Here is a 13,480-nt window from a genome sequence, read left to right as displayed (position 1 = left end):
ATTCACTTTGAAGATACTAACAAGAGGTCTTCTGTAAAATGTTTGAGAGTATTTTTCTTGGAAGCATTTTTCTACAGGCACAATAGGGTACTGATAAGCAACATCTCTAGCTCATGGCCACACTGTTACTTATTGCCTTTTACCATGTCTTCTTCCTTCATTAATCACTTTCAAATAGGTTTTATAGGGAGTGGACAGGGGTGGAAGAGACCAATTCCCACAGGAGCCAACTCCTACTTTGGCTGCTTTCCAACATCAAACTTCTTCTCAAGTCCCCCAGTATCGGATTTTTCTTAAAACACAGCAGCACACAGAGCCCAGCACAGAAGAACAGCAGCAGTACAAAAGATGCCATGCTTGTTTGCAGACACAGTGTGTCAAAACAGGAAGTGAATTATTCAGCAACACACAAATGCTCGGTATGGACCTCCAGTGCACGCTCACTCCGTGAGTCAGAGCACCCAATCTGAAGACTGATTTAGTGCGAGATACGAGCGTTCACACCGAGTTAGTATAGAGCTGACTTACTAATATCCATGTTCAGCTTATTGTGTCAACCTTCTACTTATAGAGCACTTTACAAATCAGGTAACGATCTAGAAGTGCCATATATAATTTTTTTTTTTTGTACGCTGATGTACTGACAGTGCATTAGATGTTACGAGTTCTGTTACTTCCATCCTCAAGTTCTCCCTGAACCACTTTCACATGTTCAAAGATTTTTCAAAGTACCCTGTGGCTCATAATACCAAGTACAAAGCTATGTTCAAAAAGAACAATTTAGTGAAGCTTATGAACAGGGTAAAAATAAAGCACTGCAATCAATCATGCAAAAATTTAATCTTGCATCTTTTCTGCTTCAGCGGCAAACAAAGTTGACCTGAACTGTTTGACATCTTCATTAGTGACCTAGAGGATAGGTCAGAGTGCACCTCCAAAGCCTGCAAACGATACAAAATGGGAAGGAGTTGTTAATATGCCAGATGGTAGTGTTGCCATTCATAGGAACCTCAACAGGCTGGAGAAATGGGCAAAGAATAACCTCATGAAATACAAAGGGCAATACCAAGTCCTACATTTGGGAAGAAACAATCACATGCACCAGTACATTCTGGAGACCAACAGCTTGGAAAGGAGCTTTGCAGAACAGAACCTGGGAGTCCTGGTGGACAAGCTGCCCATGAGACAGTAATGAGCCCTTGCAGCAAAGGTGGCCAACAGCATCCTGGGTTGTGTTAGGAAGAACATTGCCAGCAGGTCAAGGAAGGTGATCCTTCCCCTCTACTCAGCATGAGTTAGACCCATACAAAGTGCTGTGTCCAGTTCTGGGCCTCCAGTACAAGAGACATGGACATACTGGAGTGAGCACAGCAGGACACTGAGATGGCTAATAGACTGGAACATCTGACATATGAAGAGAGGCTGAAAGCACTGGGATGGTTTAACTTGAGAAGAAAAGGCTTGGGGAAAGTCTTATCCATGTGTATAAATGCCTGATGGAGGGAGTAAATAAGAAGGAGCCAGACTACTCTCAGCAGTGTCCAGCCAAAAGGACAATAGGCAATGGGCACAAATTGAAATACAGAAAATTCCATGTAAACAAAAGACTTTTTTTAAAGTCCATAATAACAGTCAAACACGCCAGCCTAGAGAGGCTGGTCTCCATCTTGGAGATAATCAAAAACAGTCTGGACATGGCCCTGAGCAACCTGCTCTAGCTGACCCTGCTTTGAAGGGAGGCATTGGACTCGACTGTCTACAGAGGTCCTTTCTAACCTCAGCTATTTTGTGATTCCGTGGACTCGGGATACAAGCAACATATGCTTCACACAATCCTATCCTCCTATCTGTTCCCCTCTTTAGCAATCAGGTAAACACGGTATTTCCATAAGAAATTAATGCCTTATTAAATCTGCTGCCAGTATCTCCCCTGCCACAGCTGTCAACAAAAGAAGCCAAAGAGCAGCTCTGAGAAGGTGCTCAAGTATTCTGTGCTTCTGAAGCTCTCCTTTTGACCAGCTGTTTTTTAAAGCAGCCCAGTTAACCCTAAACTGTTGCCAGCAAACAGCCCAAATAAGAATATTTTCACAAGTGATTATCCCCGCTTTCAGGCCTTCCATCTTCCAGTTTTATGGTCTTACTCCATATAGTTTGTTAGTTCAGTTTAATAATTATTCACACTTCCAAAGATACGGATGAATTATCTAGCTTCCTGTCATCACTTGTTTATTAGCGTTTCAGCAGAGAACTATGATAACAATGTTCACATTCATTCATTTTTAAATTGCGAGCTTTCATGTTACATGCTCTCAGATGAGACTAGCACAATTCTCTATCAGTAGGCTTTTTTTTTTTTTAAAAAAAAAAGATTCCACAGCACTTTGGAGGAAGAATAGCTGGCAACCTTCTTGTCCTTGAGAAAGGAGAAGGGACTGGAGTGTGTGGGGATATTCAAGTATTATTTTGTACACTGAAACAGCTTCCCTGGATTCAGCTAAACTGTTGGAAGAATGGCTGAAGCATTTTCACTCCTGCAGTAACCACAATTTAGCTATGGAAAAGGATTTCCCTTTGCACTTTTAAGCACTCTTTCACATGAAAGGCACTCTGTGGAACATACTGTAACTGTAGAGCTATTACACAACTATTATCTGGTGATGTTGGCATCAGGAAGCTAGAGCGAGGAAACAGGAAGGATATAAATACAAGTCTACAATCTTTTATACTTCACTCACATCAGGGAAAATCACCAATCTCCAAGAGAAATATCTGAGCTACTGCACTGGTGGACAAAATTAACAAAATAAAAATCATATTCATTTCACACAGTGTTTGAATAATCTGGAAATGTTTGAATAATCTGGAAATAAAAATTCACAGTCTCAGTCCCACAGAAGTTTGTAGGCACCTGCCTCCTAATGAACAGAATAAGATTTTATATCTACTTACTTCAGTAGACTTCAGCCTTAGTGTTCATTTCCCCCTGCTGCTTTTTCACCTCCACCACTAAATGTTTTGATATATGAGTCACAGCTAAGAACATTTAAGAGGATACGTTCAAAAGATTTGAGCAGACACTATTCTGGCAGGTTTTTTAAACAATGAAAAATGCTATTAAAGAAGACTACAGGAACAACCCAGAAGTTGAATGGGTGCTGGGAAGAATCAATAAACATCACCTTTGCTAGGAAATTAAGAGTTTCAGTGTAAGGGTGTCTCACCCTCTTACTATTTAGTTTCTCAACTTTACAAACAACATTCCATTCTCTTATGTATATTTTTGTTAAGATTCTTCAGGGAGAAAGAATGCTTATGGAAATAAAAGAATTAGTCCAAAATATTCTGTACCTTTTAAATGGCTGGCACCTTGACAATTCATCTTAAGTCATTAGTAGCAAAACACTCACTGATCCTCACTGCCAGTAATTTTTCAGGAACATAACAAGCAAAGCTGTGATAACAACTGGAATACATCTAAAATGCAGTCTTAAAATGATCTTCTTAACTTTAAATGCCTTCACACTGTCTGGCTGTGGAAAGTGCTAGAGCGTTCTTTACAGCTATTTTAAATTTTAAGCTTGATGCTGTCAGCTTTAAAGTACTTCACGATGATAGAAAGAAGCCTTCGTATGTAAAATGGGAACCAACGCTTTGTCCTTCCACTGGCTGGATCTAAGGAGAAGCTAGGACAGTGGAGAACATGCACAAGAAGAACATGGCTAGAAAACCTGCAGAACAAACACTGCCAAGAACACACAGTGTTCTCGGTGTGTGAAAGTGCAGCATGACATTCGCACAAGCAAGTTTACTTTGCATAAACATCTTCTTCAGATGAAAAAATGTTTATACATTGACATAAGAGGTGTTTAAATAAGCATTTTGCAATAGAGATCCTTCTCCTAGCTGCCTTCCCTTTATTGCTATCAGTGTGGTAGACCTACTGTATATACAACACAAGACTTCAAACAAAGGTTTCCATTGATTCCTAAGAGCATCATCCTTCCAGTTCAACAGTTCTTAGAGGCGATGACCTTAACGCTCAGTACCGAGTCCTTCATTTGCTTTACAATACCTAGTTAAAGCCAAAGACCAGCTATGCAGTCTTGGGAAACTACCATCCTTCAGATAGACCCAGCACCTTAACGAACACTCCATGCTTTCACCAAACCGTAAGTATTTCGCTTATTCGTCTCTACAGGCCTCCAGCCTTCTCCAGTATGTTTGTCCCTTTTTATATTTTAAGCTCATCTCCATCTTTGGGGGACCAAAAAGCCAGGGAACCATATTCTACTACCACCTCCACTCCCTCCCCTTTCACACGTCTCCTAACAACGCCACGTAGATCCAGCTAATCATCCGGGATGAGCGTTCAAAGCAACCCTCGGTGCTCCTGAGCCATCACTCATACGCCCCTAAACCCTCTCCCCCAGCCTGACTCCGTCCGAGCCCTCTACCCCTTCCCTCCCCATCACCCTACGACCACAGTTTCGCCCTGCCACAAGGACCTGACTCCTCTCTTTCCTCGGCCAGCTCCTCCAGCTCTCAACGACCCTTTTTGTGTCCCCAGCGTGGCTCGGGGGCCTCCCCCTTCACCTCAGGGCACGGAGACACCCGGGGAGAGCAGCATATTCCAGGCACGTCCCTCACCCTCAGCGGAGGGGGAGGGGAAGAGGAGAAGCCGTAGCGGCATAAGCCGAGACGTCAAGGGAAAGAAAACGGGGACGGGCGGGCAACTGCGTGGGGGGAGCCCTTCCCCACCCCCAGCCCGCAGCCCCAGGGGCCTCAGGGGCTCCAGAGGCGAAGAGCAGGAAGGAAGGGGGGCCGGAGCGCCCGGCTCGCCAAGCCCTCGTCCCCCACCTCAGCGCTGCTCCGGCGGAACGCGAGAGGCTTTAGCCCGCTTCTCCGTGCCGGGGGGAGAAGCGGGAGGCTCGGCACCCACCTTGAGAGTGGGATACTCCTGCACCTTCAAAGTCATTGAGAGCTGAGCAGCTGATTCCTGCACCGCCATCTTGGATTGGGCACCAACCTCCTCCCTCCGCCTCCCCCGCCCTCCCCCAGCCCCGACCGGAGGGAGCTACCTACAGCGCGCGCGGCATGACGGGCAATAAAGGCCTTCCTCCGCCCCATCCCTAATGGAGACGGAACGAACCACCGGCGCCGGCTCCGGAGCGCGGCGCGGCCCGGCCCGCCCCCCCCCCTGCCGCCGCGGCGGCGTGGTACGCTCCGCGGGACGGTGGTGGCGGAAGAGCAACAGCGGGGCGAGGGCCGCCAGCCAATGAAGGCCGCCCTTTCGCACGTCCCGTTTGTGCGCGCTGACACCGCCTTAGAGCTTGAGAAGCGGCGTCTGATTGGGCAGCGCTGTGAAAATGGGCGGGGCCTCCAGGACGCGCGGACAAATCAAACGGAATTACGGCAGCGAGATAGGCGGGATTTAGTGGTCTTATGGACATACAGCCACCCAGTCGCGATAGAGAAGGCTTTCTTATCGCCCAATCAGAATCTCGGCTAGAGCTCAGTAGGCGGGACCTAAAAGTAAATTTTGATAGTGACTTAAAACGGCCGTTTTAACACCCCCCTGAGGTGTCCGGGAAGAGGAGGGGCGGGACGGGGGGCGGAGCCTGGAGGAGGTGGTGCGGAGCGCTCTTTGATGGGCAGGGTCACCAGCCAAGGCTGTTGCTCCGCCGTGCTGACGGGCAGAGAGTTGAGCGAATGGCTGACGCGCGCTGGGGAGGCCGGGCGGGGCAGCGGCGGCGGCGGCCCGGCGTGTGGCTGTGTGTATATTGGCCGGGGAGGGGAGGGGGCCGCCCCTAGTAAGTTCCGTGGGGAGGAGAGAGTGAGTGAGAGTCAGTGAGGCGGAGGCGGCGGGAAGAGGTTTAAATAGCGGAGACAGCGTGAGTTCCCTTCCCCTCAGGTCCCTCTCTCCGGCGCCGGGCCGCCCTCCCGCACTCGCCGCCCCTCTCCCTTAGCCGGGGCAGGCGGAGCCGCCCGGCGCGGTTTGCCTTCCACAGCCCGCCGGGGAGCTGCCTGCCCTCAGCGCTCAGGGGAGTGGGGGGGTGGCGGCCCCGAGCCGCTCTCTCGCCGCGGAGGGGAGGCCGCGCTGGGGCCCCGCTCCCGGGCGGGCCGGCGCTAAATTTCCGCGGTGAGACGAAGCGTGGGGCGGGAGCAGCTCCCTCAGCAGCCGGGCCGGTCTCGCCTTCCCCGCGGGGGAGGGGGGTGGGGAAGGGGGGTTGGCTCCCGCTGGGCCGTCGGGGAGCGCGCCCGGCCGGCAGGCAGCTTCTCCCGCCGGCCCATCGCCCTCCTCCCCTGGTCGGGCTGCAGCTCCCTCGGCGGGGGAGACGCCGACCCCTCGCAGCCTCGCTGGGGAGGGGAGCGGAGCTGCTGCCGGTGCCCCCGCCTCGCCTCACCTCACCGCCCGGTGCCCCAAGTACCGGCATGCGCTACCAGTTTAGAGCAGAGGTTTTCAACTTGTGGGGTTTGCCTTTTTTTTTTTTTTTTTTTTTTTTTTTTTTTTTTTTTTTTGGGGTTTGCGGGCTCTCAGCTGTATCTGGAGGGAGCTGTGGATCTCTCTGGCCGGTGTAAAGCTGGACTCAAAAGTCTTGCTTGTCTTGCTGACCTCTCTTCAGTCCCTGAGAGCGGCCCACGGGAGTTGGTGGGCCATAAGGTGAAAAGCACTGGTTTAAATGAGCAAAAACTCCTCTGCCGACCATAGGTGAAAATTTTCATATAGAACAAGGGGCCTGAATCTTCAGACTGTCTCTATTTGTGTGTCTGAAGGAATAAAAACATTCTTCAAGTATTAATCCTCTGGCTGTTGACATACAAGATACTTTTTTCATAATATGTAGAAGGCAGTGTCTTGAGATTCAACCGTACCATGTACCCTACATGAAGCTTCTTGCTGTGATTTGACCACCTTTGAAGGTACTTTGTCAGACCTTGAAGCTATTAGGTCTGCAGCATGACAGTAAGAAAGTGGAAACATACTGATCAGGATTTGTACCTGCAGTAATATAAACGTTCTTCTGTTGAAGTTGGTTGCAAAAGTTCTGTTTCCCGATGCAGGTGCTTGCCATTGCCAGCAGATATGTTTCAGGTTGTTGTGGTTTGAGGCTTTAAAGAGACCCCAAACCTGTATCCATTGATAATTGTGGTGGATTTTGCTGTCTTTTCTAAAGTTTGTGGTTATATTCTTTCTGGTCTTCAGAAGACTGTAGAAAAAACAAACACAACTATTTCCAGGAAGATAAAACACATTTCACTTCCATGGTTTGAAGTAGCAAGTCGTATTTAACAAGTGTGTTTCTTAAAATATTCGGTAACATTATTTACTTCCAACGTGTGTAGGCCCTATTGCAGTGACAGAGCATCTTCTATCCACCACAGTGGGCTGGTGGTAAATAAAAGAAAACGTGTGAAGTCATGTAGTTGAGTGTTAGATCCTCTTCAGCTCCGGACTGCAAAGTATTTACTTGTGTTTACTGCTTCCCCGGCGTTCTGTCTGATACTGACCATAATCGGCAAATGTATGCCTAAACATAATTTGCCAAGCACTCACCAGGTGCAAAGCCTTTGTTTAAAAAGTGTACTAGTAAAAACATATGTGTTAGTTACACCTGGGATTAACATTCATGTCTAGACATGATCTTGGGGCCGGATTCTGCAAGAGGATTTGTCTAAGGAGGATTTTGACTCCATTAAGGCTCTGTGCTGGGAATGGTTCACCTGAGCTTGTCAAGGGGAGTACTGAAAATTTAGCTCAATTGTTGCTGTATTTACGAACATAATTAGGTGGCTCTGTAAATTCTTCATGTCGTTCTTGTCTGTTTTAAATATTCTGTAGGCTAATACTTAGAAGGATATTTGCTGTTCAATATTCCCTATCACTAATGTTACTGAACAGCTTGAACTTGGCATACTTTGTGATACTTACAGGGACTAAAGAAGTGTGACTTTAATGTTATTTACCAAGTTATATATGTATTTGTCTGAAATATTATTTGCAACAGATTTTTTAATATGTAATCTCTTAATGATTCTCTCTGACAATACAGTAGCTAATCTAATGTAACACAGATAATCTGTGGATACAGGCGGTGTGCTCAGGCCGTGACTCTTTAAACTGGAGAATTGCTGGTGAAGGTTTGTCAGACATTAGTAGCCAAAGTTAAAGGGTTTGCCTAATGGAACAGATGGCCAAGCAACCATCATGTCAGAGAAAACAGCATGTATTCCATGTATTCTTAGTTTAACACAAGAGGGAGCATGTCTAATCTTTAACCTTTAAATATTGCAAATTCAGAGAGGAAGCTTAAAGTGTTGAGTGTCAACTAATTTATGTTCTAGGCTCCATGTGCAAATATTGATACAACCTATGCATATTTCTGGCATGTTTTCAACTTTAGGTTGCAGCTGTTGATTTATAATATAAATGTTGGCATGATAAATGTGGAGATAAGAACTAAACTAATGATCTTTTGAACTTGTTAAAATCTGTAGTTTCCAGCTCAATTTAAGAAGATATTTATGGTTATTGTTATTCCTGCGTAAGGTTATTCATATACAGAGGTTAAACTTTGTTCTTTAATATTAGGTTAATAAATGTCTTCTGCTTAACCTACCATACAAAGTTTTAAAGCTCAGGCTTAATTTAATTACATTTAGCTTAATTACCGATGCAACTTGTTTTTACAGATCTTATAAATCCTATCACATTATTCTTAAATAGGAGATAGAAATTTGGATCTACTAAGGAGGTTTGTGTACTGTATCTTGTTTATTTTTCCTTGTCCCCTAGTGGTGTAAAAGGAAGAATAAAAATCAGCTTCCATTTTGTATTTCTTGGCATTGTTCAGTTGAATCATTATTAATGTTTGTCCTCTTCTTTAGTATCTTATTAATGTGAATTAGCAATTAGTTAAAATTAAGCAGTGTGTACGGAATACTCCAAACCTTTACTCCAAGACTTACTTATTTGACTGTATCTTAAAAATATTTCAAATAGTCTTCTGCTTTGCTCCAGATTAATGATTAGAGGAAAACATCTCTCTACCATTAAGCACTTGTGCAAATTGTGTATCTTTCAAAAACAACACTCTATATATTATTTGGTGGAGCAAAGCAGAAACCTTAGCGTTCTGCTTCCACGTGGTAAAGAAGACTGCTGTGGATTGAGATTTTACTATGTTTGCTTCTCTTTCCTCTTTACGGACATTATAACCTCAGTGCCAGGGTGTCAAAAGTGAATGTGTGTCATGTTACCTCATTGTAGCAGATGAGACTGGCATAAGCCAGTGATATAAAGTCCTATGTTGGATCAGATAGGAGCACAGGCTGCACCACTGGCCAGAAAAACACTCTTCCCCTGAGCAGATGGGTGATGATTGTACCATCCATCTTATAATGGAGAAGTACAAGCCTTCACCATATATTCTTCTGGTGAGTTAAGATGTTTGTGAAATGCTTAGGACTTTACCTTTAATCTATGTTAATTTTTTTCTTCTGAATAATCAGAGAAATTTTGGTATTTGTTAACAATAACTGTGCACAGCATTGACAGAATAGGTGTTAATATCAAAGCAGCTTGTCTTCAAAATATGCCAGGCAGCTATCTTTGTAAGACAGAAATATAAGATGACCTATGCTAATATCAAAGTGTTATGACTTTTAGAAGATGAGGATGAGACAGTTCCTACTGGGGAAATTTTTGCTTTACTGATTTATTCACAACAGTCAAATATTTGTAATGATTGCTCCATTTCAGTGGATGCTACTTGATTTTATATAATATGTAGTGCAGAGTCAGAAATTCCTAGAGAGCAGAGGGACAACTTTTGATGAACAAGTGTTGATATACTGAGTTTTGTAAGGATCAAATGATCTGCCTGGTGTCTTGGTTATTCCATATCAGCCAAAAGGGGCAAAACTTAAGCTTTGGTTTTCTTATCCAGCAGACTTAGGCCGTTGCACAATTTTTACATTAAATGTATCGTAACTTTAAGTTTATAACTGAAAAGTGTACTAGTGTACCTGGTTTATGTAAATGGACTGGAGAAGTTGGTGTCTTTATTTCTGTATCTGAGAGGAAATTACCCAAGAGTGTTAAAACTCAACAAACAAACAAACAAACAAAAAAGCCCCCACCAACAAAACCCAGCCATTAACAACAGCAGGAGAGATTGCCCTGATGTGCCACAGTTTCAAGCCTCATTGTAAAGTAGGAATTGCAGATCGAACGCTTTGTTTCCTTATTTTAGCATGATTGTAAGGACACTTTCCTTATCAGGGGAAAATGTAGATGCACTCAGCAATTGAGGTTACAAAGTTGCCATAATGGATTAGAGTTGAGACCTCAGTAGAGGCCATTGTCTGTGCTGAATCAGCTGTGTGAGCAGACAATTTAATATCTCTGTTACTAATCTGGTACCTTTCAGGCAATGCGTGCCTGTAGAAGTTATTTAGAAATTATCCCATGTTTACACAAACCGGTTTTCAGGTGTCAAAGTATTTATTAATTTGCCTTTGTAAAGAAAAGGGAGGGGGGCAAAATTCACAATGTAGATCAAATTCTTGTGAAATCTCATTTTAAAAAGAAGAATTGTATTTGCATGAAAATGGCATGTGGGACTTACTGATAAAGTGCACAGACTCCTGTAACTTTCTGAACGGTCTAAATGGATGTTTTAAAAGGCAAAGGGGACCGGGTTTACCTGTGAGTCATTTTTTAGCCATAAGCAATTTTTTTTTTTTTTTCTTTCTGAGTTACAGCCCCCTGAAAAATGGGGGGGTTTAGAAAGAAAGTGCTGACACAGCCTTAACTACAGAGCAGTGCCCTGCGTGCTGCTGCAATAATTGTCCAGGCAGTGTTTTCTGCTTTCCTGCCATTGTGCTTTCGTTCCTTTAATTCATTCCATTTTTAACTTTCTTGAAAGTTTGATATTATTTAAAGCCCACGGCGTGTGTGCAAAAGCCAGAGGAGTAAGGCTGTCAGAGTAGCATGGACTTGTTAATCTCAGCCTGATCTTGTCAGTAACAGCAGAGCAGAGGGAGAGGAACTCCGGCTGGGGCAGCGCTCCAAAGGTTTGTCTGTTATTTTTATACCTAAATTACGTCTTAGTAGCAAACTATTCAGTATGCGGAGCGTTGCTGGCGATCTGTAGATTCCGTAGTTGCGAATATGTGTGCGTTTAGCCGTGTTGTTTGTTTGCAAGAGAGGAGGTTTGCCTCTGTGTGTATCGGAGAGAGCGAGTGTGTGTTACGATCGGGGAAACGCTGAAGAAGAAGAAACCCTGTTGGTTCTCCATGCAAATGACCGCTTTGGTTGTAACAAAAGCCTTGATGTTGGGCTTGGAAAAATGATCTGACAGTGTAACAACCCCAGGCCACTTTCGCCATGTTTTTGTTTATTCATGTTTCATTCCGTTTTCCGTAGCTATCTCGCAGATGTTTCCAATTTCACTGTTTGTTGTTTTGTTTTGGTTGTGTTTGGTTTTTTTTTTTTTTTTTACACCGTTGAGCCTTTTTGGAGTTAGCAAGAAAATGTGTGAAAGAATGTTAACAAAACAGAGAGGTGTTGCAGATGTTTATACTTTAGTTCTTGCGTTCCGCCTGACGATACTGGCAAAAGGATACAGTGCATATGAAGGAACGTAAGAAGCATCTGTTTTAACTACCGAGCTTGTAATTTCTAAATGTGCCCATTGTAACTTGAATATTAACATAAACAGATGAAGTGAGCACGTTCCCGGTACAATGTAGCTAGTCGAGATCTCATTTGTTTGCTACTGTTTTCGAAGGGGAAAGGAAAAAAAAAAAAAAAAAGGCGAGTAAGAGCAAGGAAAGGAATATCTGTGACACAACATGTATGCTCCAAGATAAACTCCTGCCATCTCGGAGTGCCTTTAAATATTTGAACAGCTTCTGTTAAGTCAAATAAAATTGGTTACCATGAGAAACAAAAAAGTCTAATAGAATAGTTGAGCACACTAATGGAAATCTGAATGTAAAATTGTTTCAGAATCATTCAAAGAATTGAATTAGACAGAAAATCTTTTTAGTAACAGTCATAGTAACACATTTAAACATTTTAGCTTTTGAGATCCTGGAAAACAACACACAGAGCACAGTAATAGCAGAGGTGGATGGTATGTTATCTTGCAGTCGCATAAATTGAAATGTAATTGCCTACTAATGATATTAAAATCAGTCTGTTTTTAGAATTTTATGCTTGTTGAATGTATTGAGGCATACACAAATAAAATCTGAAATCTTAAAGGACAATGATTCAATGTCCGGAGCCAGTGGTTAAATCAGATGTGGTAACTATGGTGAGAGGTAAAGTTACTTAGCTTCTCACAGACCATGCATATGTGGATTTCTTTTTGTATAATGGAGATTAAGGAGAAAAGGATTAGAAAATCTAAAGAGAAATTTTGAACAGGAGACCTGTAGCCTTGCTGTGGGAATTAACACTGAGGAGGCTTTTAGAGCAGAGGCAGGGTGGAAGTAAACATTCTCTTGTAATATATATTGATGATAATTCTAGAAAGGAATCTCTCTGGTTGGGAATATCAACAGCAGCTCACGCATACAGGAATGAAATCAATCCTCTCCATATTAAAATAATCCTCCTACTCCAACAAAACAAAACCAGAACCCAGAATAGGTTTTTATATTACCAAGTGACAGCATAAAATCAGGCAAAATCTGAGATTCTGAATTAACTCATTTTGGGTTCCTGCAGAATTCAGCAATATTGATTTATTTGGATTGCATAGCATTTCTATTTTTAAGCATGCATATGATGTGTATTTAGGACTTAATTTTTTTTAACTTCAAAAATGGTGGTCATGTGAAGTGGAAAATAAAATCAGAGCTTAGTGATCTAGCTGGTAAATATTGGGGGAGCTTGAAATGCAGCCAGAGAGACTTTGACCATGTCTCTGATTTTTCTTGAGTTGAGAGAGGGTTCAGCATTGCCCTGAGCTTTTCAGGGAACAACTTCAGATTATGCTGATCAGCTCAGAGGGATATGGGAAGGATTGTCATTCTTGCACATAAATCATGTGTTCTGAGAGAACCACCAGAGATACTGATTAGTGATTAGCTGTTTTGAATACTTAGGAAACAGGGGAGAGGTCAGGTTTAATTTCCAGTGTAGAGGGACCATTTCCCCCAAATAGTGAAAAGTACATTCATTATGACAGCACAGAGACATCTTGGGGATATGAGGTATGTTCTGCTTTCTAGTAATAGAGGTTAAAATGTACTGGGGTTTTGGCAATGCATTCCAAACATCTTTAATAAAATATTTAAAAGTTTTGAGTTTCCCCTCTTCCCTGAACCCTGCCCAACATAGTGGTTGAAAAACACTTGTCTTACATGAAGTCTGCAAGGGGAACTAGTAGTTCAGCATAGTTTAGACTCTTGGTGTTCAAAGTTTTAAGGTGTTTATGGATTTGCTAGGAAACACTTTTAGCTTTTT

The 13,480-nt window shown here is 43.3% G+C and overlaps 2 protein-coding genes across 9 annotated transcripts in view; one reads left to right on the top strand and one right to left on the bottom strand.

Moving 5' to 3' along the window:
* MAEA (macrophage erythroblast attacher, E3 ubiquitin ligase) overlaps positions 1-5,176 on the bottom strand; it is a 54,393-nt gene extending 49,217 nt beyond the window's left edge. For 4 of the 6 annotated variants that reach the window (XM_074904364.1, XM_074904358.1, XM_074904363.1 and 1 more), the window contains exon 1: positions 4,940-5,041. In XM_074904364.1, the coding sequence (XP_074760465.1) occupies positions 4,940-5,008 (69 nt within the window). In that variant the 5' untranslated portion in view covers positions 5,009-5,041. Of the gene's footprint in view, positions 1-4,505; positions 4,588-4,939; positions 5,042-5,082 lie in introns of those variants that run through there. The other 2 variants (XM_074904360.1, XM_074904362.1) reach the window with 2 other exon arrangements.
* Positions 5,177-5,821: 645 nt separating this feature from the next.
* The window catches only part of CTBP1 (C-terminal binding protein 1), a 247,211-nt gene continuing 239,552 nt past the window's right edge, over positions 5,822-13,480 (top strand). For 2 of the 3 annotated variants that reach the window (XM_074904351.1, XM_074904348.1), the window contains exon 1: positions 5,822-5,891. The gene's annotated coding sequence lies outside the window, so the exon portion shown is untranslated. Of the gene's footprint in view, positions 5,892-10,966; positions 11,077-13,480 lie in introns of those variants that run through there. The other variant, XM_074904350.1, reaches the window with a different exon arrangement.

Source organism: Athene noctua, chromosome 4 (assembly GCF_965140245.1).
Source record: "Athene noctua chromosome 4, bAthNoc1.hap1.1, whole genome shotgun sequence".
Lineage (NCBI taxonomy): Eukaryota > Metazoa > Chordata > Aves > Strigiformes > Strigidae > Athene > Athene noctua.
The sequence above is the reverse complement of the archived record's forward strand: the minus strand, read 5'-3'. Positions and strand labels throughout refer to the sequence as shown.